The 25,655-nt window shown below is 43.7% G+C and overlaps 1 protein-coding gene across 1 annotated transcript in view; it reads left to right on the top strand.

Moving 5' to 3' along the window:
* Window positions 1-25,655, top strand: part of LOC147729701 (dynein axonemal heavy chain 17-like) — a 1,258,223-nt gene that overhangs the window by 835,478 nt on the left and 397,090 nt on the right. The window contains exons 36-37 of the mRNA XM_086954021.1: window positions 2,493-2,638; window positions 3,793-3,883. Of these exons, the coding sequence (XP_086810147.1) occupies window positions 2,493-2,638; window positions 3,793-3,883 (237 nt within the window). The remainder of the gene's footprint in view (window positions 1-2,492; window positions 2,639-3,792; window positions 3,884-25,655) is intronic.

Genomic DNA, 25,655 nt, shown 5'->3' with positions numbered 1-25,655 from the left:
AATCCCCACCAAAAGCGAGCTAGCATAATCCAGCCGGGACAACACTGACGCTTGGACCACTAGCTGCCTGGTGGGTGCGTCGAAAAATTTCAGGATAGGTCTTAGACCTCTGATAATGCCGTAGCAGGTAGCCGCCACCTTCTTAGTGTGGCAGATGAAACTAAGGGTCGGATCCAGCCAAACCCCAAGATTTTTTATCTCCGATGCTGGAGAAGGGGTCACACCCAGTTCAGAAGGCCACCACAGGTCACCCCATAGCTCCGCCTGCTTGCTGACCACCATGACCTCGGTCTTTTTGGCGTTTAACTGGAGACAGTTGGAATTCATCCAGTTGGCCACTGCTCGTAGTCCGTCACGGAACCTGGGAGCCTCCATGTCAGAGTCCCCACTCAACGTGACCGCCAGCTGCATGTCGTCTGCATATGAGACCATCGTCAAGCCCCATTGCTTGACGACCGCAGCCAGCGGCCTCACGTAAAGGTTAAATAGAGTGGGGCTTAACGAAGAGCCCTGCGGGACACCCAGTTCCAACGGATATGATTTAGACTGGCAGGGCGGGATCGCAACTTTGAAAGACCGTTCGGCAAGAAAGGAACAAAACCAACATAGGGCGGAACCCGTGACACCTACTTCTTCCAGGCGCTGAAGCAAAATCCTGTGCGAGATCGTGTCGAACGCGGCACTTAGATCTAATAGCAATAGTGCAGCCGTCCGACCCGCATCAAGCACAAAACGCAGGTGTTCAACCATAGAGAGTAGGGCCGTCTCCGTGCTGTGACCCGCACGGAAACCGTTCTGGGTGGGATCGAGGATGTTAGCCCTAGTGAGATGGTCAGAAAGAATTCCGTTCACATGGGCCTCGGTTACTTTCGCAGCCCAAGGGAGAAGGGAGATAGGGCGGTAGTTCTCGGGTTTGAGGGGCTCAAGGGTAGCCTTCTTCAAAATAGGTGTGACTACGGCCTGTTTCCACCTAATGGGAACTACACCTGAAGATAAAGACAGGTTGATCAAAGAAAGCACCGGAGTACGGCATAGCGGGGACATATTCCTGAGCTGAGCCGGTTTCATCAGATCTGCAGGGGATCCTGATTTGATTTTGAGGCTCAAGATGTTAAAGGCCTCAGTTGATAGAAAGGGCAGAGTAGTGAGAGACTCACATCCACCCAGGCTACAGCTGACCAGCTCCGAGATGTGAGTGCCCTTCGGAAAAGTTTGATAGATGGCTTGAACTTTCTCGAGAAAGAAGGAGGCCAGGTCCTCGCAGTGGGAATCCGAACAGATTTCCGCCGCTGTTGCCCTTTTAGCTATCAAGTCCTTTAGCACCTTAAAGATGAGTTTCGATGGATTAGAGCTATTCTGGAATTCTTGGGCATAAAAGGCTGCACGTGTTTTACACACTGCCCATTTTGATTTTGGCGAGGTAGCATGCCTTTTTTCTAGGGTCAAACGATTTCCGCCACTTTCTCCCAGCCTGTCTACAGGCTTTTTTAAGAAGCGCTAGAGAGCTATCATACAAGGGCTGGGCTCTTTTGTGCGACACTTAGACCAAACCATGGGGATCAATGAATCAAGGGCGTGGGTAATCCACTCACAGAAGAGATCATATCCGCGTTCCGCATCGGTTAAGGGGCCCAACGGAGCCTCTTCCAGCAGATGGTAGAGATCCTCCAATCTAAGTTTGTTCCAGTGTCGCCTAAGTACTGTTCTATCCTGAGGTTTAAAAGGATGCTCATGAGTGGGGCATAGCATTTTCACCAACATATGGTCTGTCCATGCGATCTGAGTAGGGCATAAAGCCCTATCCCCCTCTAAGTTGGTAAAAAAAGGATCAAGGATATGCCCTCCCATGTGTGTAGGAGATGTAACCAGCTGGGTAAGTTGCAAGGCCTCTAAATCGGCCAGAATGCTACTGATAGAAGGGGAGGTCGGGCAGTCAAAATGGAGATTGAGGTCTCCGAGAATATTGAAATTAGCACATCCTAGTGCCACGGTGCTAATTAAGTCAGGGAGACCTGCCCTGAAAGCAGAATCACAGCCCGGAGGGCGATAAATCAAGATGCCAGAGAAGGTAAAGTGATGACTAATCGAAACTTTGAAGAGAGCGCTTTCACATCCTAGGAGTTTTAAAACTTTCCACTCGCACGAATAACACGACTTGGTGGCCAACGCAATACCTCCCCCCCTGGTAGAAAGATTCAGCGTGTAAATGGAATATTCCGGGGGGAAGGCCAGGTTGAGGATGGAAGTGTCCGTATCCTGCAGCCAGGTTTCTGTCAAAAAGAACAAATCAGGGGACTCGTCCTTGATAAGATCATATATCTCCTGATGATGTTTAACCAATGATCTAACATTTAGGTTCCAAATGCTGAGTTCACGCAATCCTGTCGTGATATATTTGATTGCTTGTTAGATTTCATATGTTGTAAGCATGTTCAGTGAATCTCTTGTCATATGAAAAAGTTTAAAATCACTAATATCATTGGTTTTTACAGGAAGTTCTGCCTTTGGTAACTCTGCTCTTGGACTGGGAGACATGGGTGCTGATCTTAGCCCCCCGCCATGGCTCCCCTCAGACAGATGGGAGGACGTGCTGGTTTTGTCCACGGTTCCAGGCACTCTACACAGTGTGTGCATACAGGTCGGCTATATGTTCAATTATTATTAACAATGAAGTATATTAGAACTTTGAATATGTTTTCTTTCAGCATGACATTCAACTTAGTGATTGTACGTTTGATCTGGATACCAGGAACCTACACTTGTCTGTCCACTAGCCTGACCCCATATGCGGAAGTGGACTACAAGTGCCTACTCTCGCAGGCGGCCAGGCAGTCAGCAGGGATATCTAGGTTGGTGGCTGCCAGTGGCGTCTACCCACCTATTGAACCCGTTGTTGGCAGAGACTAAGTTTGGGTGAAACCCTGTAAACACTTTTCCCACCCTATTTAATCTGTACATATTTTCTAACTTATGTTGATAACATTCTAACCTTTCTGTAGATACAAAAAATCTATGGTGATATGCATTTATGGCAATTTATCAATCAATCGGATTTGTAGAGCGCGACTGCATCACCCGTGAGGGTCTCGAGGCGCTGGGAGAAGATCCTGCCGGTTGACCTATTGGCTGAACATCCAGGTCTTGAAGTCCTTCCTGAACTGCTGGATCGATGATTGTATTCCCTGATTTGCGCTCCCCCACAGCATATGTCCAGTGTAGCTAATATATTCAATGCGCTTGAACCTGAAGGTCATACAAGTGTAGTGGGTGATGGCTTGTAAATGAGCTTGCAAGGTAATAATCCTGGTACTGGGTCAGTTATTGCCGTATTACCAAGTATGCTTGGCGACAGTGCTGTATGAGCAGCATGGGAGGTATAGATAGAACCCCGCCTCCGTCTTTTGTTACTCTCTGTGCTAGAGGGAGTCTGATGGTTTAGGGGATTAATGCACTCACTGAAGCAATCCCTGGTTCATCTCTTGGTCATAGCTTCATCTCCTGGCAGGTCCGCACAGCAGTTTCCTTTTCTCGAGGTAGATCAAACGAGGAGCATTGAGTTGGGTAACAATTCTTTAGCCTCAAGGGGGAGGTGTGGTTTACATGTTTTGTAATGAGGCTTTATAGGAAGCACCCAGTTCCCTACACTGGAGGAGCATGATTTTTGGGTGACACAGTGTTTACCATTCCCTAGCGACACCGGAAGCACTGCTTAAAATAAGCTTTTCTGCTGAGTTTTATTTTTACTATCCAAGATTTAACTTTTTATCATTCACTTCCTTTTCCTGTTTTCAGGTTGCAGGGAAATCATCACTCTGGGAGAAATGGTACAACTCGGTGTATCCTGAATTAGAAAAACTTCCCTTTGAAGCTACTGATAATAAAGGTAACCCCAAAGTATACTGATTTAAAATACTTATTTTATCTTAAGTGACTTTTAGTGTTTCTTGCTATGTCTAAGAGCCGCAGGGTGTTCTATTAGTATTATTAGATCCTGGATGAAGTGACCCATCTTCAGGTTTTCCTAAACTGCCTCAAAAGAAGAGTGTCTGTCCAGTGCCTAGTTTGTAAAGTGCCAGGGCCCTCATCATCAGGTCATTGCAACTTACACTGCCCATTTTCACACCACTCCAACTATCCATCATATTACTACGAGTGTGACAACTCTGACTATCCCTGCCCCCCAAAGCTATAAGAATGGCTTGGGTAGCAGGTATTAATCGTATTCAATGTATATTCAATTAATAAACAACTGTTGTTGTGTTCATCACTAAATCAGACAAACAGTGCCACCAGGTGTCAGACTGTCACAAGTGCTGTGGTTAACAAGTAAGTGCTGGTGACGAGCACTGGAAACCACCAACTCAAAATAAGCACGGTGTCTGTCTATACAGTTGGAAAGTGGAGACTCAAATTACGGATGAGACACTCAGAAGGTTGGTAGATCTGGAGGCCCTCTGTGGGTTGGAGTAGGTGCTGTGCTTGTTAGGTATTATTGTTACTGTCTGGATATTACAGATGAGACTCTTAGGGCCATATGTATCATCAACCTCATTTGCGATTCTCAAATAGCGATTTTTAAGAAATCGCTATTTGAGAATCGCTAATAGGTATGTATGTGCAAAATCGCATTTTTTTGCGATTTCTTAATTGCGATTAGCAAATTGCGAATCGCAATTAAGGAATACTTTCCCATTCATTTCTATGGGCCAGGAGGCCCGTAGGAATGAATGGGAAGTTATTCTCAATTTGCGATTCGCAATTTGCGAATCACAAATCCAGAATAATTTCAAGGGTGCAGGGGTGTCCAAAGAACACCCTGTTTCACCCCTGAAATATGCATGGGTGCACATGTGGCGCACATACATGCCCTAAGGGCATGTATGTGCGTCACATGGCACTTTGAAAAATGCAAAAATGTGCATTTTTCAAGGAATTCGCAACTTACCACCAACTAGAAGTTGGTGGTTATTTGCGATTCCTTAAGGACATTTTGCACATTTTTTTTGCTTCATACATTGCATTTAAGTAATCGCAAAATTTGAGATTCCTTAAATGCAGTTGCAAAATAAGGAATCGCAAATTTTGTGATTCCTTGTTTAGCACCAGTTTTTGCTTTATACAAAGCATTTAGCAAATTCGCATTCGCAAAGGCTGAAATTCTGTGAATTTCGGCCTTTGTGAATGCGAATTTGCTTGATATATAGTATGTTGGCAGATCACAGTGACCTCAGTGAGGTAGAGTGTGGATGTCCATGCTGGGTATTTATTGGGCCTGTTTGGATATCATGGATATTGCTTACAGAAGGTTGGCAGATCTGCATGACCTCTGCGAGGTAGATGGCTGTGCATGTTGGGTATTAATTGTACCTGCATGCGTATCACAGATGAGTCTCTTAGAAGCTTGGCAGATCTGGATGTCCTCTGTAAGATATAGCAGGACTTTACCTGTTGGGAATTAATTGTACCTGTGTGGATATTGTGGATTAGACTCTTAGGATATTGTGCATTAGACTTTCAGAAGACTGGCAGATTACAATGATCTAAGTGACCTGGAGTGGGGCTCTGCTCGTTGGGTATAAAATTATACCTTTTAGATATTATGTATGAGACACTCAGAAAGCTGGTAGATCTCTTAGTGACATAGGGCAGAGCTGTGCATGTTGGGTATTAATTGTACCTGTATGTTTATCACAGATGAGTCTCTTAGAAGCTTGGCAGATCTGGATGACCTCTGTAAGGTATAGCAGGACTTCACCTGTTGGGTATTAATTGTACCTGTATGGATATTGTGGATTAGACTCTCAGAAGACTGTCAGATCACAATGATCTACGTGACCTGGAGTGGGGCTCTGCTTGTTGGGTATAAAATTATAACTTTTTAGGTCTCGTCCTACGCAACGTGCATGCGTTGCATAGGAGGGACCTAATGCCATCGGCAGAGCTTTTGCAGCAAAGAAGTGCACGCGTTGCAATGCAACGTGTGCACATCTTGGCGATTTCCTTTCAGGAACGCGTGGCACCATATGGTGGCGCCATATGGTTGCACGCTCCTGAAAGGAAATCGCCCCTGCCCCCTCCCCCTGCTGCCACTTTCACTGTTGCGCGGCTTTACTGCTGCGTGGCCATTGTCTGCTGTGCGAGGTGCACGCGCGCCTCCTTCTGCTGCTGGCAGACCTGCTGTGCTTGTTTGTTTTAGAACCCTTCCAAGTACCAAATATTATGTTTTAACGACCGGAAACAGCCAAAAGTAAAGCTCTTCCTCAATTCGCCACTCGATGTCCCCCTCCATTCACAGAGCCCCTGCACGGAATTATTAAATTATCTGCTGCAGCACTGAACTCTCTAGACGGCGACATTCTAACTTGGGAACGATAATGGCTGCTTTGCCCGCAAGCCCTACAAAATGGCGTTTTTAGTAAATAAATGTACCCAGAATAATGGCAACCTTAGAAACGTCAATGAAATACAGTTCTGCTTATTTCTAACATTGCCACTGCTCTGGCGATACGTTTCGGGGGAAAAGGCACAATGAGTTGTCTGCGTCACTACCAATATTTCATCATCTTGGTACCGTGAACCTTGCCAAATGCAGTTTAGCGATAGTTGCCTTTCACAGTTTATGAGTTTATTTAATGTACATTAACCTGGGTGCGGCAAGTACCTGTATGGGTATCACAGATGAGTCTCTTAGAAGCTTGCCACATCTGGATGACCTCTGTAAGGTATAGCAGGACTTTACCTGTTGGGTATTAATTGTACACAATTGGATATTGTGGATATTGTGGATATTGTGGATTAGACGCTTAGAAGACAGGCAGCTCACAATGATCTAAGTGACTTAAAGTGGGGCTCTGCTCGTTGGGTATAAATTGTACCTGTTTAGATATTACGGATGAGACTCTCAGGAGACTGGTAGATCTCAATAACCTTAGTGACGTAGGGCTGTACGTGTTGGGTTTTCATTCTGTGAATTTGGATATCATGAATCAGACTTGCAGAAGGTTCCCAGATCTGGATCACCTCTGTGAGGTAGAGTGGGCTGTGCGTGTTGGATGTTAATTGTACCAGTATGGATATTATGATTTAGGCTATTTGAAGGTTGGCAAGTCTAAATGATCTCAGTGAGGAAGAGTGAGGCTGTGTGCATGTTGGGTATTAATTGGACATGTATGGCGAATATAGATGAGGCTTTCAGAAGATTGGCAGATCTTGTTGATCTCAGTGAGGTAGAGCGGGAATGTGCATTTTGTGCATTAATTGTAACAGTATGGCTTTTACAGATGATTCTCTCAAAGATTAGCAGATCTGGATGATCTCTGCAAGGTAGAGTGGGACTGTGCCCACAGGTATTAATTGTACATGTATGGATATTATGGATTAGATTGTTAGAAGGTTGTCCGATCTTGATGATATCACATTGTGTACTAATTGGATTTGATGATATCACGTTGTGCATTAATTGTACCTATTTGGATTTTACAGATGGTACTATCAGACGGCTAGGATGTCTTGATGATCTCGGTGAGTTAGAGCATGGCTATGCATGTTGAGTTTTAATTGTACATGTATGGATATTACAGGTGCGTCTCTCAGAAGGTTGCCAGATATTGATAATCACTATGAGGTGGAGTGGAGAGAGTAGGTAGAGCAGGGTTATGCCCCTTGGGTATTATTTGCACCTATATAGGAATTATGGCTTAGACTATTGAAAGATTGGCAGATCTCGATAATTTCAGTGAGATAAAGTGGAGCTGTAAGTATTGGGCATTAATTGTATTATATTCATAGAAGGTTCTATAGGTATTACGGATTAAACTCTTAGAAGGTTGCCAGATTTCAATGACCTCAGTGAGTTAGAGCAGGGCTGTGGTGTTAAATACTATTCGTGTTTATTTGGATATTACGGAGGTGACTCTAAGAAGGTTAGCAGATCTGGGTGACCTCTGTGAGGTAGATGGGGGTTGTGCGCATTGGATATTAATTGTTCCTGTTTGGATGGTATGGATGAGACACTCAGAAGGTTGGAAGATCTTGATGATATCAGTGAGGTAGAGTGGTGCTGTGCATTGGGCATTAATTGTACTTGTATGGTTATTACGGGTTAGAATCTTAGGCAGTTAGATATAAGATACAGATTAGACACGGAAGGTTTGCAGATCTCAATGACCTCAGTGTGTTTGAGCAGGGCTGTGCGTGTTGGGTATTAATTGTACATATTTTGATATTAAGGATGAGACTCTCAGAATGTTGGCAGATCTCAATGATATCAGTGAGTAGAACGGGGCTGTGCCCGTTCAGTATTAAATGCGCCAGATTAGACTCTTATAAGGTTGGCAGATCTTGACGATGTCAATGAGATAGAGAGAGGTTGTGTGCGTTAGGTACCAATTGCACCTCTTTGGATTTCACAGATCAGACTCTTAGAAGTTTGACTGTTCTTGCTGGCCTCAGCAAGCCAGAACAGGGCTGTGTGTGTTGGGTATTAATTGCAGGTGGGGCAGAGAATCTTGGATTGAAATCTCAAGCTGCTCAATATTATTATTATTCTACACAATACTGAACTGGATATGGTTTGGTAAACCAATGTGGTACTTAATATATGGACTAATTCAGGGAGCTTTAAAATCATGCTGAAGCTATCGGCAAGCCACTTAGACAGAGCATGAACATTTGGTTGTTGTACTAATTGCATAAAAACAGGAACACAACTGTGCCCTGTACGAATACTCCTTGAGATAGCCCCTGGATGTCACAGATATGACAAAGAGCAGCTCTAACGGACTCATATTGTAAGCACTGAACAGTAGCCTGCTACTCAAATGCAATATAACCGGTGCTGATAATGCTTATATAACCGGTGTTACTAAATACAAGATCTGATGTATTAACTGAAATGTAGGTTAGAGCTATTGGCTTTGCCAATGGTGGTTTTTCATAAATGAAGAGATCAATGCAGACTCTTTATGCTTTGGCATTGCATGGCCTTCAAGAGATCCTCTTGCTGTTATCGCCTACCATGGGATTGTCCGAGTGCAACAATCTTGATCTGTGATGCTGCCTCAGGACTTGTAATCCTTATGGGACTGGTACCTTACATTACTGGCCCTATCTGGATTAAAAGGCCTCTCATAGTGAAGATCCATTGGGGCTTATTTTAGGTATTAGTGGTATTACATGTCCCTTAGGCAAACATACAAAATAAGTGCTTGAATACTGACAATAAACAAAAAAAGTGTTTTAATGCTGTATGGGCAATGTGAAAAGTACTCACATGAAAGCAACACATTGCAGTTAAGTAGGCGCTAGATGTAAAGATTTACTGCATTCAAAACAAAGTTAACCTTATGGGCAAGTGCAGGCAATGTATTGTGTTGGCTGATCCAGCAGGTGGCGCAATAATCTACAGAGTAAGCCTGGAGACGACCCTGGCTGTTGATGGGTAGCTGGCTATCAACCTGACCTCTTTGTTATTTACTCATATTAAATAATTGTATTTCAATAAAACAATATGTAAAGATCTGAGGAGACCTAAACCCAAAAGATGTTGAGGAAAGTCATGTCAATTACCTCTTAAAATTGTACTGCATTCTACTGCCGAAGACACTATATTATCTGCTATACTCGCTATTCCTCAAAAATTACCAAAACATTTAAGGTTAAAAAAAAAGAAGAAAAGCTGACAATCTTTCACACTACTTCTGGATCCAGTTTGCAATTCATTTTTTTAGTTTTCCACCACTTGGAACAGTGGAACCCCCTCTCTCCCATTTGTATTTGGTTCTATAGAAATATTTCATTTCTGAAATAAGATGCATTTTAAGGTCAATTCGGAATTCCCAATAGATTTCTGTTAAGAATAGGATATTTTACAATCAGCACAAATGTAGGGGATCTTTTCCCGATATTGCTCCAGAGAGTGAAAATGCTTAGTGATCTCTGACATGCTCTGAATATTGGGGACTAGTTTCCGGTAATGTTAATAGTGGCCAAGGCATCAACATTTCGGCAATGTTTAGCAATATGTTCAGGATTGGACCCTTGAGGTTTATCATAATCAGCTTTCTGTCATCTATTTATGTTGTAAATAGGCTGACCTCCTGTTGAGGGTGGCCGTGATTTCCGTGTTTAGGAGCTATGTTCAAATATACGCAGAATGGTACTTGTAAATGCAGTACAGAGATGTTTTTCCCCAGAAATAGTACATCTGAAAAGTAAATGTAAACATCTCTATAACATTTTAAATTAAAGAATGAAACCTGTGGGGAGCTGCAATAAAGCTTCAATATATTTACCATAAGTTAAACTAAACTTAATTGCGTAAAGTTGAAATCCCCGACAGAAGGGCTACCTAAATGCTCAATTGTACTTTCACAAAGCTATTGTTTTAAGTAGGTCAGGCCTGGTATCTCGTGGTTGGGAATTATATGTATAGTAAAACATGTGCAACAGTGGTCCGCGATAAGTCTAAATCCTAAACAAAGTGAACCGTTGATTTCTTTTTTTATGGTATTTGTGTTTCTGGGAACCTCTCAATAAAGGAGTTTCATAGCATGTGTAACACCCTCCTGCACGCGGGAGTTTGGATATAATATCTCCTCTAATCTCCGGGATGGTTCTAATGTCTCGAATTATTATGCGCCCCCCCACCCCCCCAGGGATGCCTAAGTGCCCGGCTATCTGGTGTAAGAACAGGGATGATTGGGCAGAAACCTTAACAGAGACTCAGTCCCCGTGGTAATCGTAGAATAGTGCATTTCAACTCCATTACAACCAGAAAAGTAACTAAAAGGGCCTGGTGCACTTATCGAAGGCATTCAGGCGGGTGGAATGGTGCACTTTTTCCCGTCAATCAATGCAGCTGCCTTCAAGCTTCCAGCTTTTGTAGAACATACAATACTGTTAGTGTGTTCTGCTTGGATGGGTGGGTGCTTCTAAAGCTGCCAGAGCGCTCATAATGCACACAGGGTTGTCAATTAGGGGAAGCCACTAGTTACAGTTCCCAGTAGTGGCTTGGCCTTTGGTACGCCTGGTACTGCCCTTTCGATCCATGGGTCCACTGACTTAAATGAGACCAGCAAGAGCAAGCACTGGCAAAGCCAATAGAGCTCGCCTTCAAAAAAGATGTGTGCCAACCTAATGCTTTTTTGCTTTTTTGCTTCTGCGCACACCTTTCTTTTTACTTTGCCTTTCTAAAATGTCTATCAGCCACATTAGAATGGTAAATTAAAAAATTTGCCATTGAAGTGTCACGACGCATGCGCTTTCATTTGCACGCATGGTGCCTTGTTAGAAATTGTCATGTTTTGTGCGACGTTCCCGCACATTCTTGCCTACTTTTACAGAATACTTTTTATTAATCATATGACACTGCACACTTTACCCTGCTAACCGGGGGTAAAGTTCTTGTGCTCTCCTTTTGAAGAAGGTAAAATTGGCATATACCTAATTTGCACATTTGATTTACTTGTAAGTTCCTAGTATATTGTACTACGTTTACCCTGGGCCTGTAAATTAAATGCTTCTGGTGGTCTGCAGCACTCATTGCGCCACCTAATAAAGTCGATCTGTAAAACATGTCTCCAGACCAGCCATTGCAGCCTGAGTGTGCATTAAAAGTGCCGTTTCAACCTGGAAATATAAATATTTTGCCAGGCTAAACCTTCCTTTTTTATACTAATCAGTCCACCCAAAGCTAGGCCTTAAATGCTGGTTGCATGGTACTGCTTAAAAAGTAGGACATGTGTAAATTATGTTTTACATCTCCTGCCAGTGAAAAAATTAAGCTGCATTTCACTGTGACAAGGCTGGCTGGCCTATCGCTTAATACTGATTTACACTATTACCTTTAAGGAGTGCCAGTTTCAGTTTGGGAGTAACTAGAAAAATGGTTTAAGGACTCGATTTAATAATAATCTGAAATCCCACTTAATGGTTCAGTTTGTATTTTACATAACCGTTTTGTAAATTACACTTTTAGAAAGTTATCATTTTCTTGCCTAACACCAAAAGCCTTTCCTACCAGTGTCCAGCTGTCACATGACGCCTGGTGGTGAGATGTGTACTCCTCAGAGACAGTGTACAAAGGGCCGTGGGAGTGGGGAGTGTGCCCGTACCTTGACAGGATTGCCCTGTGTGCTTTGCCCAGTGCCTTTATGAGCTTCAAAGGATGCCTACCTTGTCACTGACAGATGAATCTCACAACTAGGCTTGGCTCCCATTTGTCTCTCCAGTCAGACTGGCACTAAGTCCAGCGGGGGCAGAGGATTGTACCAGAACTGGTTTAGGGGATGGAAAAGGGCTTGTTCTTAACCCACAAGCTAGCATGTTGCTTAAAAGTGGGCCCCACATGACCTCTGCTCAGACCACACCTGGATCTGTGGAGAATCAGAATAAGGACTGCCCTTTAGTCTGAAGAACTTGAAGGAAGACTGGACCAGTTTGCCTTGAAGCTAGGACCCCAAAGTTGACTACAAGAGTAATTTGGCTGACCTCATATTAGAGCTACAGGGACAGAAAAAATATCAAAATGCCTCTTCCTCCATCTACCCAGCTGACCAGTACTAACTGGACGTGCCCTGGACCCTGTTACTGGCCTCTGTTGGAGTAGTTCAAACCTTCAAGTGGTGTCCCCCAGTTCATGTACCGGTGGCTGGTGTTAGAGTGTACTCCTCCTGTCCAAACTACAAAAGCTGGGACTTGGAAACGTTTTCCAACCCTCTGTCTGGAAAATCAATAGAGACCAGAATCACTGTTGAAGCTGCAGCCGCGGCATCGAATTGTCGGTCTACCTTTTCTTGCTAGTTTGTCCCACTGAAAGAGACCTGACTTCCAGAAAAGTTTCTATGTCCCAACGTAGATGACTTTATCTGAACTGATGCAGAGCAGCATCTCCTTAATGTCAAGGCCTTTCTGGAAAAAGACATCGTTTTTTTCTGCTCATAGCTTTCCCGTCTTCATAGATAACTGCACTAGGACCAACATGCCGTTGTCAAGCCCGATGTCCGATCCAGCTTGTCCCACTGGCGACTTTTCGACAACCACATTTTTTCCACCCTGTCCCTGTACACAACCAATGATCCTTTACAGTCAGTGCTAACTTTTGACTTTGACCCTGTCTGACAAAACCAGATAACTGTGTTTGGCTCTTTGGTCTTTTTGGTGCTATTTTTATTTCAAACTTTACATTTACAATTTTGCTTCTTATTGTATTTTTAACATTTTGGTATTATTAGATTTTTTTCTAAACTGCTCTATTTTTCTAAATTGTTTGAGATTCTTCTTATGTTATGTTTTAACGTTATTGCTGTTTGAGTACTGCTGAATACTTTTTACATTGCCTCTAAGTTAAGCCTAGCTACTTTGTGGAAGCTACCAGAGGGTTAACCACAGGTTTATTTTAGTGACATTAGTGGCTTCACCTGGGAAGAATTGTGATTATTCCTGGAGGTGGGTTTTCACTCCCCTCAACTAATACTCCAATTTCTTTCGTGGCTGATTTGGAATGTCTTTTCGTTAAAAATAAAATAAAAAAAGAAAGCAGTACAAGATGGCTGCATTGCATATTCGTATGCATGCTTTGCATGTGTTTTGGTGCACGGGTATCCAATGGGGTGGCATTGTAGAACACAAAATTAAAAATACCAAATAAAGTGCATGGGAGTGAAAAAGAGGAGCATGCGGCCCAGAAGAGGTTTGCAGCAGTTGAGCCCTCAAAAAATAAATAAACCGATGTGACACGAAGGGGAGCATCACTGAGCAATTGAAAACAGCAAGGTGCAAGTTAGGGGATCAATGGATCAGCAAAGTATAGGGTGGAAAACTGGAAGGGATGGCTGGAGAGTGTTTGTGATGCAGGGCAGAACAAGCAGACAGCAAAGCAAGCAAGAATAGAAGACAGGGACCCCCATAGAAAGTTAAATGAGAAATAAAGAAGATACCTTCAATGCAGCAGTTGTTGCAGGGATTTTGCACAAACACAGAGTTATGCGCAGGATTATAGGACCTTGGTGTATCGGAACTAGGTCTTCCTACCACCTTAGTACCCATGAGCCCAGGACCGACTAGCTATAGTGTCTCACTTGCTCTCCTAAGCACTCACAGAGAAACAAATGATTAGACACAACAGATCACAACACTCCCAGATCTCTCAGGAATTGCGGTAACAAGACACACCCTTTCGCTCTCACTCTTGTACTTGTCCACAATAAGATCTGACAGAGACACAAAACAGTTAAAAATGTTTATTTTAACTAACATGCCCTAACATGCAGTATACGTGCCACAACAAGCTGGAAAATGCAGAGTACAAATACAGTCAGCATAGCAGCTAGTCCATAAATCATGAAGAGAGATGACATCCTGGAAAGACAATAGAGCCTAACCTCCCTCCCGTTGCTACGGAGCAGGATTATTATATATCAGAAGATCTCTGGGCTTTGTCAGCAGACTCCATACCTTAGCCTATAGATGGTAGATCTACATCATAGGTGCTGTCCCGCTCTTCTCCCCAGAAAGATCCCTCTCCAAGTGTGTGCTATCTATTACTGCATCCCACTAAAAAACCAAAGTACGTTGTCCTAACAACAGCTGCATCTGTATGATTTATCTAAGGGCTAAAGTCTGGCGAGAACAAATTAACAAGGGGCATTGTTGTTCAACCTTGCACATAATGTGCAGTCAGAATACCAGGAACATGCAGAGAGCGAACACAGCAATGAGTTCTCATGTGAAAGCATCTATAAGAAATATTGCAAAAAATTAAGACGTTTAGTAACATGTTCAAAGCAGCAGGTAGGCTGCAACATGCTCATGCTAACTTAGTGAAGACGACAATATTCCTATGGGCGACGTGACTCAGTGAAATCAGAAGCAATGTAAATCAGCAATGACCAAGGGGTGGGATTAACACCAGAATAGGTAGGAAAGTAATCGAATAAGGAACAGAGAATTGAAGTAGAAGAAAACCAATTATGAACAAGGGACTGACATAAAGCCATATCTTTGTATTTTATTGTAGCCATAGATCTTCAACAACAGTAGGCTTAAGGTGTTTGTAGAGACCTAGTTATAAACATTGACAAATACAGCATGGCTGCCTGGCATTCTGAACTTATGCCTGTAATACACACAGTGGCACCATTATTACATGATTGTTCAACTGTAGGAACTACTTTAATTCCCATGAGAGCTACAGTCTTAATTCAAAGGCACAGTGATATCCACAGTATGGTAGTGCTCTTTATGATAGCACTCTGCAGCCGACAGTCTGTAAACCAGGCTTAAATTGGCTCTGAAAGTCATGCTGTAATTTACACTCCTTGCCCTTCAAGCCTTGCAACAGCAAATAGGAGGACTTCAGAGGTTGAGATCTGAAGAGGATGTCAATATTATGCTCTTATTACAGTGTTTAAGGGTCTGGGCTGCTACCTCTCCTAAACAACTCAATTTGGTGACTCCAAGTCCACCAAAGAGCACATAATTAGGGTATTGTGGACATCTGTCGGTTTCAGCTTTGAGTTGATGAGCATGAAGTTTGGGTGATTGCAGGTCCCGTAGGGATACTTTTCCGAATGTGGGGACGGTAGCAGAGGAGCACATAATCACAGAGACAGTATTTTGAAGATGTTATGTTGTTTAGAGACTGCACTAGCCCCACAGACTAACAATCTTTCCAGGCAAACCTTGCATCAGTCAATGAATTTCCACCTCAGAATATTTTTGACTGATCTCTTCTGAGAGCCTGATAAAAACTGAAGACCACCTCTCTGACCCCTACCTCACATTAGCTCAGAAAAATGTTCACATAATTTGGAATGTTGCTAAGCACGACCAGTTTATCGCTCGGTCTGTTTTTTTTTACAACTGTTTTTTATTGATTACAAAACTAAACGAGTTCTCAAAAACAACAAGACATGATTACACAATAATACCCGTGTTAATCCAGTCTGATGGTCAGGGCTACCTCCCCTTCGATTAGGCTTCGTGTGAAGTAGTATTAGTCCAGCGATTTATAGGTATCATGCACATCGAAATACATTCACAAATGTGGGTACTCTTCCTGCCATATCTAGGTAGAGGTTCACTGTGATATATGTTGCAAATCAAACTTTGATAATAAACAATCTAACCTCCCTTCCATCTCCCCTCCCTCCAGATGTGCCATGGCTGAGTCAGTTGTCTTATCAGGAAAACGTCTATTGTTATCGTAGGAGATGCAACATACTAATGTTGTGGGATGGGGACCTATGCCAACTCATGTTTTCTAATCCTTTAGACTCCCCTCTGATGTCTCATGGTAAGGCAAGCTATGTGGCTTCAGAGCGGAATTCCACATAGTACGTAGATGTGCTATGTACAATATCAAGGGGTATCCAGTGCCTCCTCAAGGGAGGAGGAATCTGGGTGCTTCAGTTCTTCCACTAATGTCTCCCATGTCCTGGCAGCCTCCAAGGATCAGCTGTCCCTTACGGACTCTCTCAGCCCCTTCATAATCTGCCCAGCATATGACTTCTCTTTTTTACTCCTCTTAGGAGGTCCCCCTCTGGGATTTCACGTGTCTGGCAATCTCTCTCTAGGCCAATAGGAGTTCTAGGTCATGGGATATGCTGGTCACTTTAGTCTCAGGTGTTTTTGGGTATCAATGTAGCAAACAATGCCCCAGCATACAGTGAACCTTCCTCTCAGTCACCTCATCTAACGTATCTGCCACTGCCCCCCAAAATTTTCCCTGCTCTGAGAGCTCTAGAACTTACAGGAATTCGGCCCTTACCTCCTCCCAAAAGGTGCATTTACTAATTTCTGTTAGGTAGTATCTGTTTATCTGTCGGGGTGTGACATATGCCCTGTGGAATATATAAAGGTGGTCAATTGAAACTGGGCATTCCTAGATACTCTGGGGGGAACGCGCCAGTAATTTGTCCCAGACTTATTCTTGTATGGGAACCCCTAGATCTCCCTCCCAGCGTGATTGGAAATTATTAAGTGCGGGTAATGCCTCGCTCTGAAGGAGGTGGTATAAACAAGTGACTGCCTTATATGTCCCCGAGGAAGCCACTAGATATTGACAGCCCCCTGAGAGTGAAGGTTCAGAAAGCCCGTCCCCCCAGTGTTTGTGAATAGCTGCAGTGAGGGCTCTATGTAACAGAAAGTGTACCTGCAGCAAATCATAATGCTCTTCGAATGATAACATCCTCATAAAGTGTGCAAAGTGTTGTTACTCCGGCCACCATCCATTCCCTCAAACCATGCCAATTCCCCCCATGGGGAAGTTCCAGAGGAAATTCCAATGGAATTTCTGGGGCATTTGAACGCCGAATTTTCAGATTCTGTAGACCCCTGACCCAACACTTGCGAAGTACTCTAAATTCAAAGCATTGATTGGTTTATGTTGTTAGGGAAAATATTTTCCCACCCTTACAGTTTTATGTTGATCGTTTTGCACACTTCCAAATATGTTAAACTGTAAAAAAAAAAGAACACATATTCCCCAGGATTATAGTCCTAATATTGAACATGAGGCCTATGTACCACATGGTATACTGTAGGACTAGAGCGAGTGTTACACAAGGATGATGTTTTATGTTGACCCTGCTGCATTCACACCATTTGATATAGTATAGTACCTTAGCATGTATGTCGCGTAGAGGTTGTTAAGGACCCATCGCTTTATCCCTTTAACTGCCTTCTCATATGGTGTGCTGCAGAGCTAAGCTTGTTTTTTGTTTTGCCAAGGAAAACATATTCTTTCCACATAATAGCCAAGCAAGCTCCACATGAAGGTTTGAATCGAGACACTGGATTTAATTACAACTGCACAAGGTGGCTTTAAGGGAAATCACTCTGTGTTGGATCACTTTGTCAGCCTATGATCAATTCTGTGGAAAGCAGTTAAGACAAATGGCAATTTATTCAGCTGTTAAGTTAACTTCTGGGCAGCACTTGGCCTGGTTAATCGGGAGAAACTCTGGGAGTTTTGAATTAATTGGAAATCCTCCATGGGTTATTACTAATATTACAAGAACTCCCCAGGGAAAATTGGGTGACTGTAGAATTGGATCATAGTGACACCTTATCTGAAATATTGTTTAAAAAATAACGGAGGAAGTTCCCTCCTATAGATATCTAGGTATGCATTCCAATGTTAACTTGAGTTGTAATAGGGATTTGAATGTTTTAAAATTTGGAGTATTAACACCCATCGCGGGGTTCCATAAGTTTAACAGAGATTATGGTGGCTCTGATTTATCGCCAGTTCCGACCGCTGTAGTCAAAACCAAACTTTTCTATGGCAGAGAAATTGTTTGAATGAGGGAGACACAAAATTGGGATGCAATAGAGGGCAACGGTTAAAATCTATTGAATTTACTAAAATCCTCAATTGCACAGGAAATAAAGTAAGAGACACTGTTAACGTCTTGGCATTTTAACCTTACTGTTTTAGAATAGATTAGTAAAGTCGGGAGATGATAAAATTATCTCTTATTGTAGGAAAGAAGTGGTGAGTAGTGATTTGTAATGAGGTGAGAGATTAAGAGGGCAATTGGATAAAATGATGGAACAGCTGCCTCTAAACTCTCCCTTTTTAACAACCCCCCAGTACTGTCATTTAAATCAGATTTGCGACAGGCGATTGAAATAGTTTGTAAAGTTTATGATTTTAGCTATATTTTATTGAAAAATTCTAATTTACCCTTAAGGGACTAATAGCATTTTGATACAGGTGTTCCTTATATTTCTTCCCTGTTGAACCCAGAAAGGAAACATGACATTTTTAGGTCTCGCCTACGCAGCGCGCATGCGATACAAAGGATGGAGACCTTTAGCAATCAACACAGCTTTCCCTGCAAAAACATGCACGTGTTGCAATGCTTTGAATCGCAACGCCTGCACGTTTGCCGATTCCCTTGCGGGAGCAAGCAGCAGCGCCATATGTTAGGAAATATCGCGCCTTGCTACAGGCTCCCGCAAGGGAATCGCGCAGGTCCTCTCCTCCCTTCCCCCTCCTGCCACGCAAGGCGCGCTCATGCTTGTTGTTGCTTGATTTTTTATGTCATCAGCATCAACTTAGACCTGCTTGTTTCACACTCGTACTTTTCTTTGTAGCATTGACATACCTTTGTTTGTGCTTAAATCTTCACTCCTGCTCTTCAAGTTCGATAACCTATTTAACATTCCTGAGTTGTGCATGAAGTACCTCAGTTTACAGCACCTAACTTACATCCATACCACCTTCCCTGCTTGAGGAATTCTCATCTGTTCTATTGTTTGGACGAGATCTCTAATGAATCATATGTGGAGCTGACCACATTCCATACCCTACCCGAAGTTCGATTATTGATGTATTTATTTTTTCTTATGAAGTTGTTTGGAGGAAAGTGCAGGGAGATTCTTAAGAATCTCATTGCTCTCACCATGGAGACCAGATGGACCCCCTGATTTCCCTCTCTTTTTAGTACTATAGGCTCACTGAGTTGAACCTCGCCCTCTTGAATGTCTTTGGAGATAGTCTGCGTCACTTTTGCTGGGATTGTTTCAGGCATCCTTACTGCGCAAAACGTTGTTTCCGGTATGATAGATATAATGTTATCTTAACATCTCATTCCCCATTTCAGTTGTGGCATAAGTCTTAAGCTGAAATCGCTCGCCTTTTGCACAACCTGTATTCCAGTGAGAGCAAGAGTAGTGGACACCAGGGGGTGGTATAACCAGAGATCCTTTATTTCTTGCGTAGGGACATTATTCTTCAAATGGAGGTCAGTCGACAATAATTGCCCAGCACAAACAGAGGAATATACAGGCAGATCAGGAAACAGCTGCGGGGTGTAAGATTATTTCCAATCTCGCTTGTACTTGAATTGCGGGCATTAATGCTCAAAGTCACGTTAAATAAGGCTGAGTTACAGCAGGTTCTTTTTCAGCTTCTCTCATCATTCACTAGTTCAACACGGCAGTGTAGTCAATGTTTCAACACCTTTTACATGACTGGGACTTTCCCTCACAGAGACTAGTTCTCCTCAGTTGTAAAAGACAATAGATCTACACTCTGCTTTGAACCTAGATGAAACCAATTCTGTACATATAGTTGAGAAACGAGTACTTTGTAGTAAACGCACTATATTTTTCTACTCTTTCCTTCCATCATTTCACTTGTGTAACAGGATTGCTTTGCCCACTCTCCAACCCCAGCAGCCTCCCTATAATTGTGCTAAAGAGAGACAGGGTTGGCTTCATAATCTTTTGGAATTGAGATGAGCTGGAAAACTATCCCATACAGAAACTTATGGCCATTGAAAGATTGCTGGCCTTTTAATTTCTCCTGACAGTGTTTCCACGAAGAACCAATATTCGCTAATGTCACGCCTATATTCAAATAAAATTACATTATAATCTGGTGAACTTGTACCATTTTCTAGGATACATTTCTTTAGACCAGAACTAATAACTGTTGTGTTACAACCTTTATGGCCGTTTAGTACTTAGCAAGAAGGCCACCAATGCTGTCCCCCGTTTTTGGAGCCTGTCAGTGTGGGGACTGTAGTGCTTGCTATTCGCTCCATCAACCCATTACCCATCATATATTGAGACTGGCAACATGCACAATTCATCCTTATTGCATGAGCTTTCCGCATAGCTTTGCTTTGCATCACATGCCTTTTTTTCCTTTTTTTTAGCTTCAGTCTTGGTTTTCTACGTCAAAAGCAGTCTTGGTTTTCTACGTCTAAAGCACCAAACCATGTTATTGTTTCTCTTCCATTTCTTGTTGTGCAATAGGTTACCCCCAATTCTGTACTCCTTTTAATGCGGTTAACACAATCCTGCGTCGCACCACACTTATCTGTTGCAAAATAGGCCCCATGACAACCATATAATGGCATTTGTTATCCTAAAGATGATCCCAGTCTTTAGAGTGGTTTGCACATGGCTGCTTCTCGCGTACAGCAATTCCAAAGTTCACATGTCACCGTAAAGCAGATTTGTGAAGTTAGAGTTGCAGTGTAAGTTCACAGACACCTTGGTGTATGAGTTCATCTTCCCTGGAGCAATCTTTGCCTACACTGCAGCTACTGACTACATACATTTGGCAAGAACCACAATGACACCCTTACTTAAGTGATTCTATAATGGTAGTGGAGCCGACTATTGTATTCAGTTCGATAAGCAATCGTGGAAAGTGAAACGTCCCTGCTGTATTTCAAAGCTTGTTCAGCTTTTTGACTGGCTCTGATTTTTTTTTCTTCCCCTTCCAGTAGCCCAACAAAAACACCTAGTGCCCAGTTTCAGGCTTCTGGAAGATTGGTCAATATTTTTTTGTAATATCTGTTTATTAGTATTGTGTGCGATTTCCGATTAGATGTTATTATTTTGGAAATATTCTCATCTTTATCAAGTCACTTTTTATTCAATTTTGAGATTGCTATTTAGACTTCTCCTTCTCCTTTGTTTCACCTGCCTATTTTTTGAATATCTGTATATTAGTATTGCACATGTGTTCCGATTAGATGTTATTATTTTGGAGCTATTTTCACAGTTGTCAAGCCACTTCGTACAATTTTGGGATTGCCATCTAGATTTCTTTGTTTCACCGGTCTATTTCTGGGGCTGACTTCAGAATATGACGAGCAAAGGTCCCTATATTGAGTATATTGGCCATGCAGTGTAAAGTGAACAAGTATTGCCCCTTTTGTTGTGAGCTCTATAAATAACAATACATAGAATAAATTGAGGGGAAAAAAACAGGATTTGGGGACATCCTTTCACACTGACTCTACGGTGTCATGAAGAGTGATCTGGAATCGGAACAGGCTAAGGGTATGATTTTAATTAAGACTTGTTTTTACTCTGAAGGACCCCCAGCTGTTGTTTGTTGGCACTGCACTTCAGGAGGATAGTCAGTCATGCAACACATAATTGCAGCCAGCGGTGTAAGCGATCCGTTGAATGCAAAGCCTAACTAGATGGATCCTTTTTATTCTCTTGTATGCAAAATGAAAGCCTTATTTAAAACGTATACTTTGTCTGTGTCACATAACCACTTTGCTGCATACTCATCTTTATTTTGTGAGAATTAAAGATGACTGGTATACAACAGAAGAACAAGTTACTTACCTTCGGTAACTATATGCCTGTAAGAAACAGTAGTTAGTGTTAGATTCCTTAACTTAGAATATCCCCAGGTGTCAGACTGGATCCGGAAAGTTTTGCGTAGCAGTACCCCTGCGCGTCGGGAGGCGTCGTCTGCGGCTCTGCGTCCATCGTCGGCGTCGTTGGCGCCGGGATGACGTCAGTTCTTATACACAGCTTTTCCATGCCAGGAACGCAGAGCCATGATAAAAACCGACACTGGTGCCATGAAACTAGGGCCCTCAAAGGGAAGAACCTTAACCCTAGATATCGTTTTGCAGAACGGAGAGGATGGGTGGGGCGGTAAGGAATCTAACACTAACTACTGTTTATTACAGATATATAATTACCAAAGGTAAGTAACTTGTGCATCTGAAAGAAACAGGTTAGTGTTAGATTCCTTACCTTAGAATAGATACCCCAGCAATACGAACCCCGGTGGTGGGTCTGCGAACCAATGATCACACCAGAAAGTCCTGGAGAACAGAACGGCCGAAAAAGACATCCTACATGGATTTCTACGTCAAGCTTGACAGTATAGTTATTACCTGTCCATTTAATCTTCACCAATATTAGTATAACCAAATTCGTATCCATTCCCATGCTATCCACTTGTAATGTTACGCATTACCGTACGCCATTGCTTTAAAATCAGACTTATTGGCATTGTCAATGCTTCTTGAATTATTTACAGCCTACACAGGTCTTGTCTGAGAATACATTGTATTAAAGTAGTTGATAGCAGGGCATGTCATTAATAGTCATTTCTTGCTAGTTTTCCTCAGAATACCGATAGTAAGCGTACTAAGATGTCTTGTATGCATATGGCCGGGATGCCCGCCACCCCCTCCCAACACCAATTCCCAATGGGAGTAGACAGACACAGGTTTGAACTTTTGGAAGGCGGGGGGGAGTTACCCCCCCGGCCGTATTTATTAAAATATGAAACAAAATTTAAAACATTAAATAAAAGTTTCATGAATTATGTACAATTTTACATTTATTACATTTCGATGAAGACCTGTTCTTTGGCTAACCTTAACAGATTTCTAATACAAAGGTTTCCTAGCCGAGTCTAGCATCCTGAAAATGCATACATTCTAAATTAAAATTGTACATCCTAGCATTAAGGGCCAACGGCAAGGTCTTAACCGGTGTCAGATCCCTACTACCAAAATCCCGCCCTCACGGTGTGAGTGGCGCATGCGCAGAGGACTTTACCCTCATTGCCACCTGTAACTTCCCTTGTCGTGGGGGCCCCCTTTTCACTCGACGCCATCTTAAAGGTTGTCCGAGTTCCCGTGTGAGGTATCTGTAGGAAGGACAGCGTGGACTCCCCCCCATCCCACACTCTCTATCCGCCGTCGCGGATATCCGGCCCCCGGGAAATTCGTAGGAGGGGCATCTAGCCATCTCCCCCCTTGGGAGGGGCCTATGGCCGTCTCCCCCTAGGCGACCCATCCTTAGTGGGTGCCGCCTCCCCGTTGAAGGGGCCAATGGCCGCCCCCCCGGCGCTCCCATCCATTCTGGGTGGCGCCTCCCTCTAGGGACCTTGAAATTACTGCTCACCGATCATGACCTTACCGCCACAGGCCGGATAGTAAACCGACTATCCGGCCCCCCCAATCTAAAGGTCATGCTTCCTCAAACCCCTTAGCCAGGCTATGAAGTCTTCTATGAGTAAATCATTTCCCTCCCTGGACAGGTGAACCCCATCATTCAGATACATGTGATCACCCCGAATACACCCGTGAGGAATGCTATGCAACTGCGCTGAGCGAAACAATTTTCCTATTTTATTGTTAACCCTTTTCACAGAGTGGTTCAACGCTGACACTGAAATGCCCCCCCGCCAACTCTTCCTGGGGATCATGTCATCTCGTCAGTGGGGTGCCATCCTTGTGCCTCAGCAAGCTCCCCCCCCATGTAGCCTTCCTTAATGCCACGTATTCCTCTACGCATTTTATCGGACAAGTGGGGGACGATAACACTATCACCCATGGCTCCCTGGTCAGTCTTGGACCTGGCTATCGAGATTACCATCGAATCACCCCTTATTTGGACGGGATCCCTGCCCAGGCCTCCCTCAATATCCTTCTTGTTCCTTGCGGCCAGTTCGCTCACCCGCATCGCCCCATGGAATGCCAAGACGAAAGCTGCCCGGAGCAGAACTGCTTCGTAAAGGGAGGAGCACGTCTCATCTAGCTTCGCTAAAAGTAGAGACAATCTATTTAAACCAATCGGGCGCCTCGTATCCTGCTTGCAACCCTCGAGGCGTTGCCAGCCGCGGAGTGCCTTCCTAACCAAAAAGGAATCTGTCGGGTCTCCTATGCCATGCACCTGCGCCATGAACGAAATGGCCGCCCTTTGTCTATTGGCCGTTGCCGCTGATCAGCCTCTTCTGTGCAGCGCAACCAGGAACCCCAGGAAGGAGTCCTCCTGACCCCAGCTCTGTTTCCCTGATGGACCCAAAAAAGTGCAGTAGGAACGAAACGCTCCTTCGTATGCCTTCCTCGTCCTGGGCGCTAAGCTGGCTGCCACGAGGTCTTGTAATCCGGGGCACCGATTAGCCATAGTGCTTCGGGGAACGGTGCCGCCACTAGGTCCGCTGTGGGTAAATAGCCCCTGAAAGCCTGCATGTGTGAACGAGAGAGTGCATCAGCTGCATAATTCAGTACGCCTGGCACATGTTTTGCCCTGAACTGCACATTCAACCTCATGCAACGTAATACGATTTCTTTTAATAATCTCAAGATCCACTTGCAGCGGGCAGCCTGCTGGTTAATGCACTCAACCACAGTCATATTATCAGACCAAAACACCACCGAGCGGTCCCTGAAGTCGTCTGGCCATGCCATCAGAGCAACCCAAATGGGGAATAGCTCCAAAAATCCAATGTTACCTGTCAGACCGCTGGAGTGCCAACACGTCGGCCATACTTGCGCCGACCATCGGTTACCAAAAATGGCGCCAAATCCCACGCTCCCAGCTGAGTCAGTCCACAAACCTAGTTCATCCGAAGATGCTGGCGGCTTGTTCCACACAACTTAACCGTTGAAGTCCGCCAGAAATGCCAACCAAATGCGCATATCCTGGCGAACCTCTGCCGACAGTCTCATACGGTGGTGTCCCTCCTGGAGACCAACCATAGCTTGTGCAATAGAGCGTGAGAAGGGGCGGGCCATTGGTATCACCCTCAAGGCAAAGTTAAGCTGACCCACTGTTTGCTGTAACTGGTGCAGGGTCACTTTCTCCTTGCCCAGGCATTGTATCAGGGAAGCCCTAAATTTGGCCACCTTTTCCATCGGTAAACGGAAACATCCTTCCACCGAATCGAGCTCAATTCCCAGAAACGCCAGTGAAGTAGATGGTCCGACCGTCTTACCTGGTGCCAGTGGGACTCCGAACTCCCGCATGAAGATGCAGAAGTCCCGTAGCGCCTGCGCACATTTCGTATCGCCGGCTGCACCCAAAAACAAGAAGTCATCTAGATAGTGCATCACATGCTGATGGCCCGTGGCCTCGGTGAATGCCCA

Source organism: Lissotriton vulgaris, chromosome 2_1 (assembly GCF_964263255.1).
Source record: "Lissotriton vulgaris chromosome 2_1, aLisVul1.2, whole genome shotgun sequence".
In the NCBI taxonomy this organism is placed as follows: domain Eukaryota; kingdom Metazoa; phylum Chordata; class Amphibia; order Caudata; family Salamandridae; genus Lissotriton; species Lissotriton vulgaris.
Note: the sequence above shows the minus strand (reverse complement) of the source record. Positions and strands in the feature narration are given on the sequence as shown.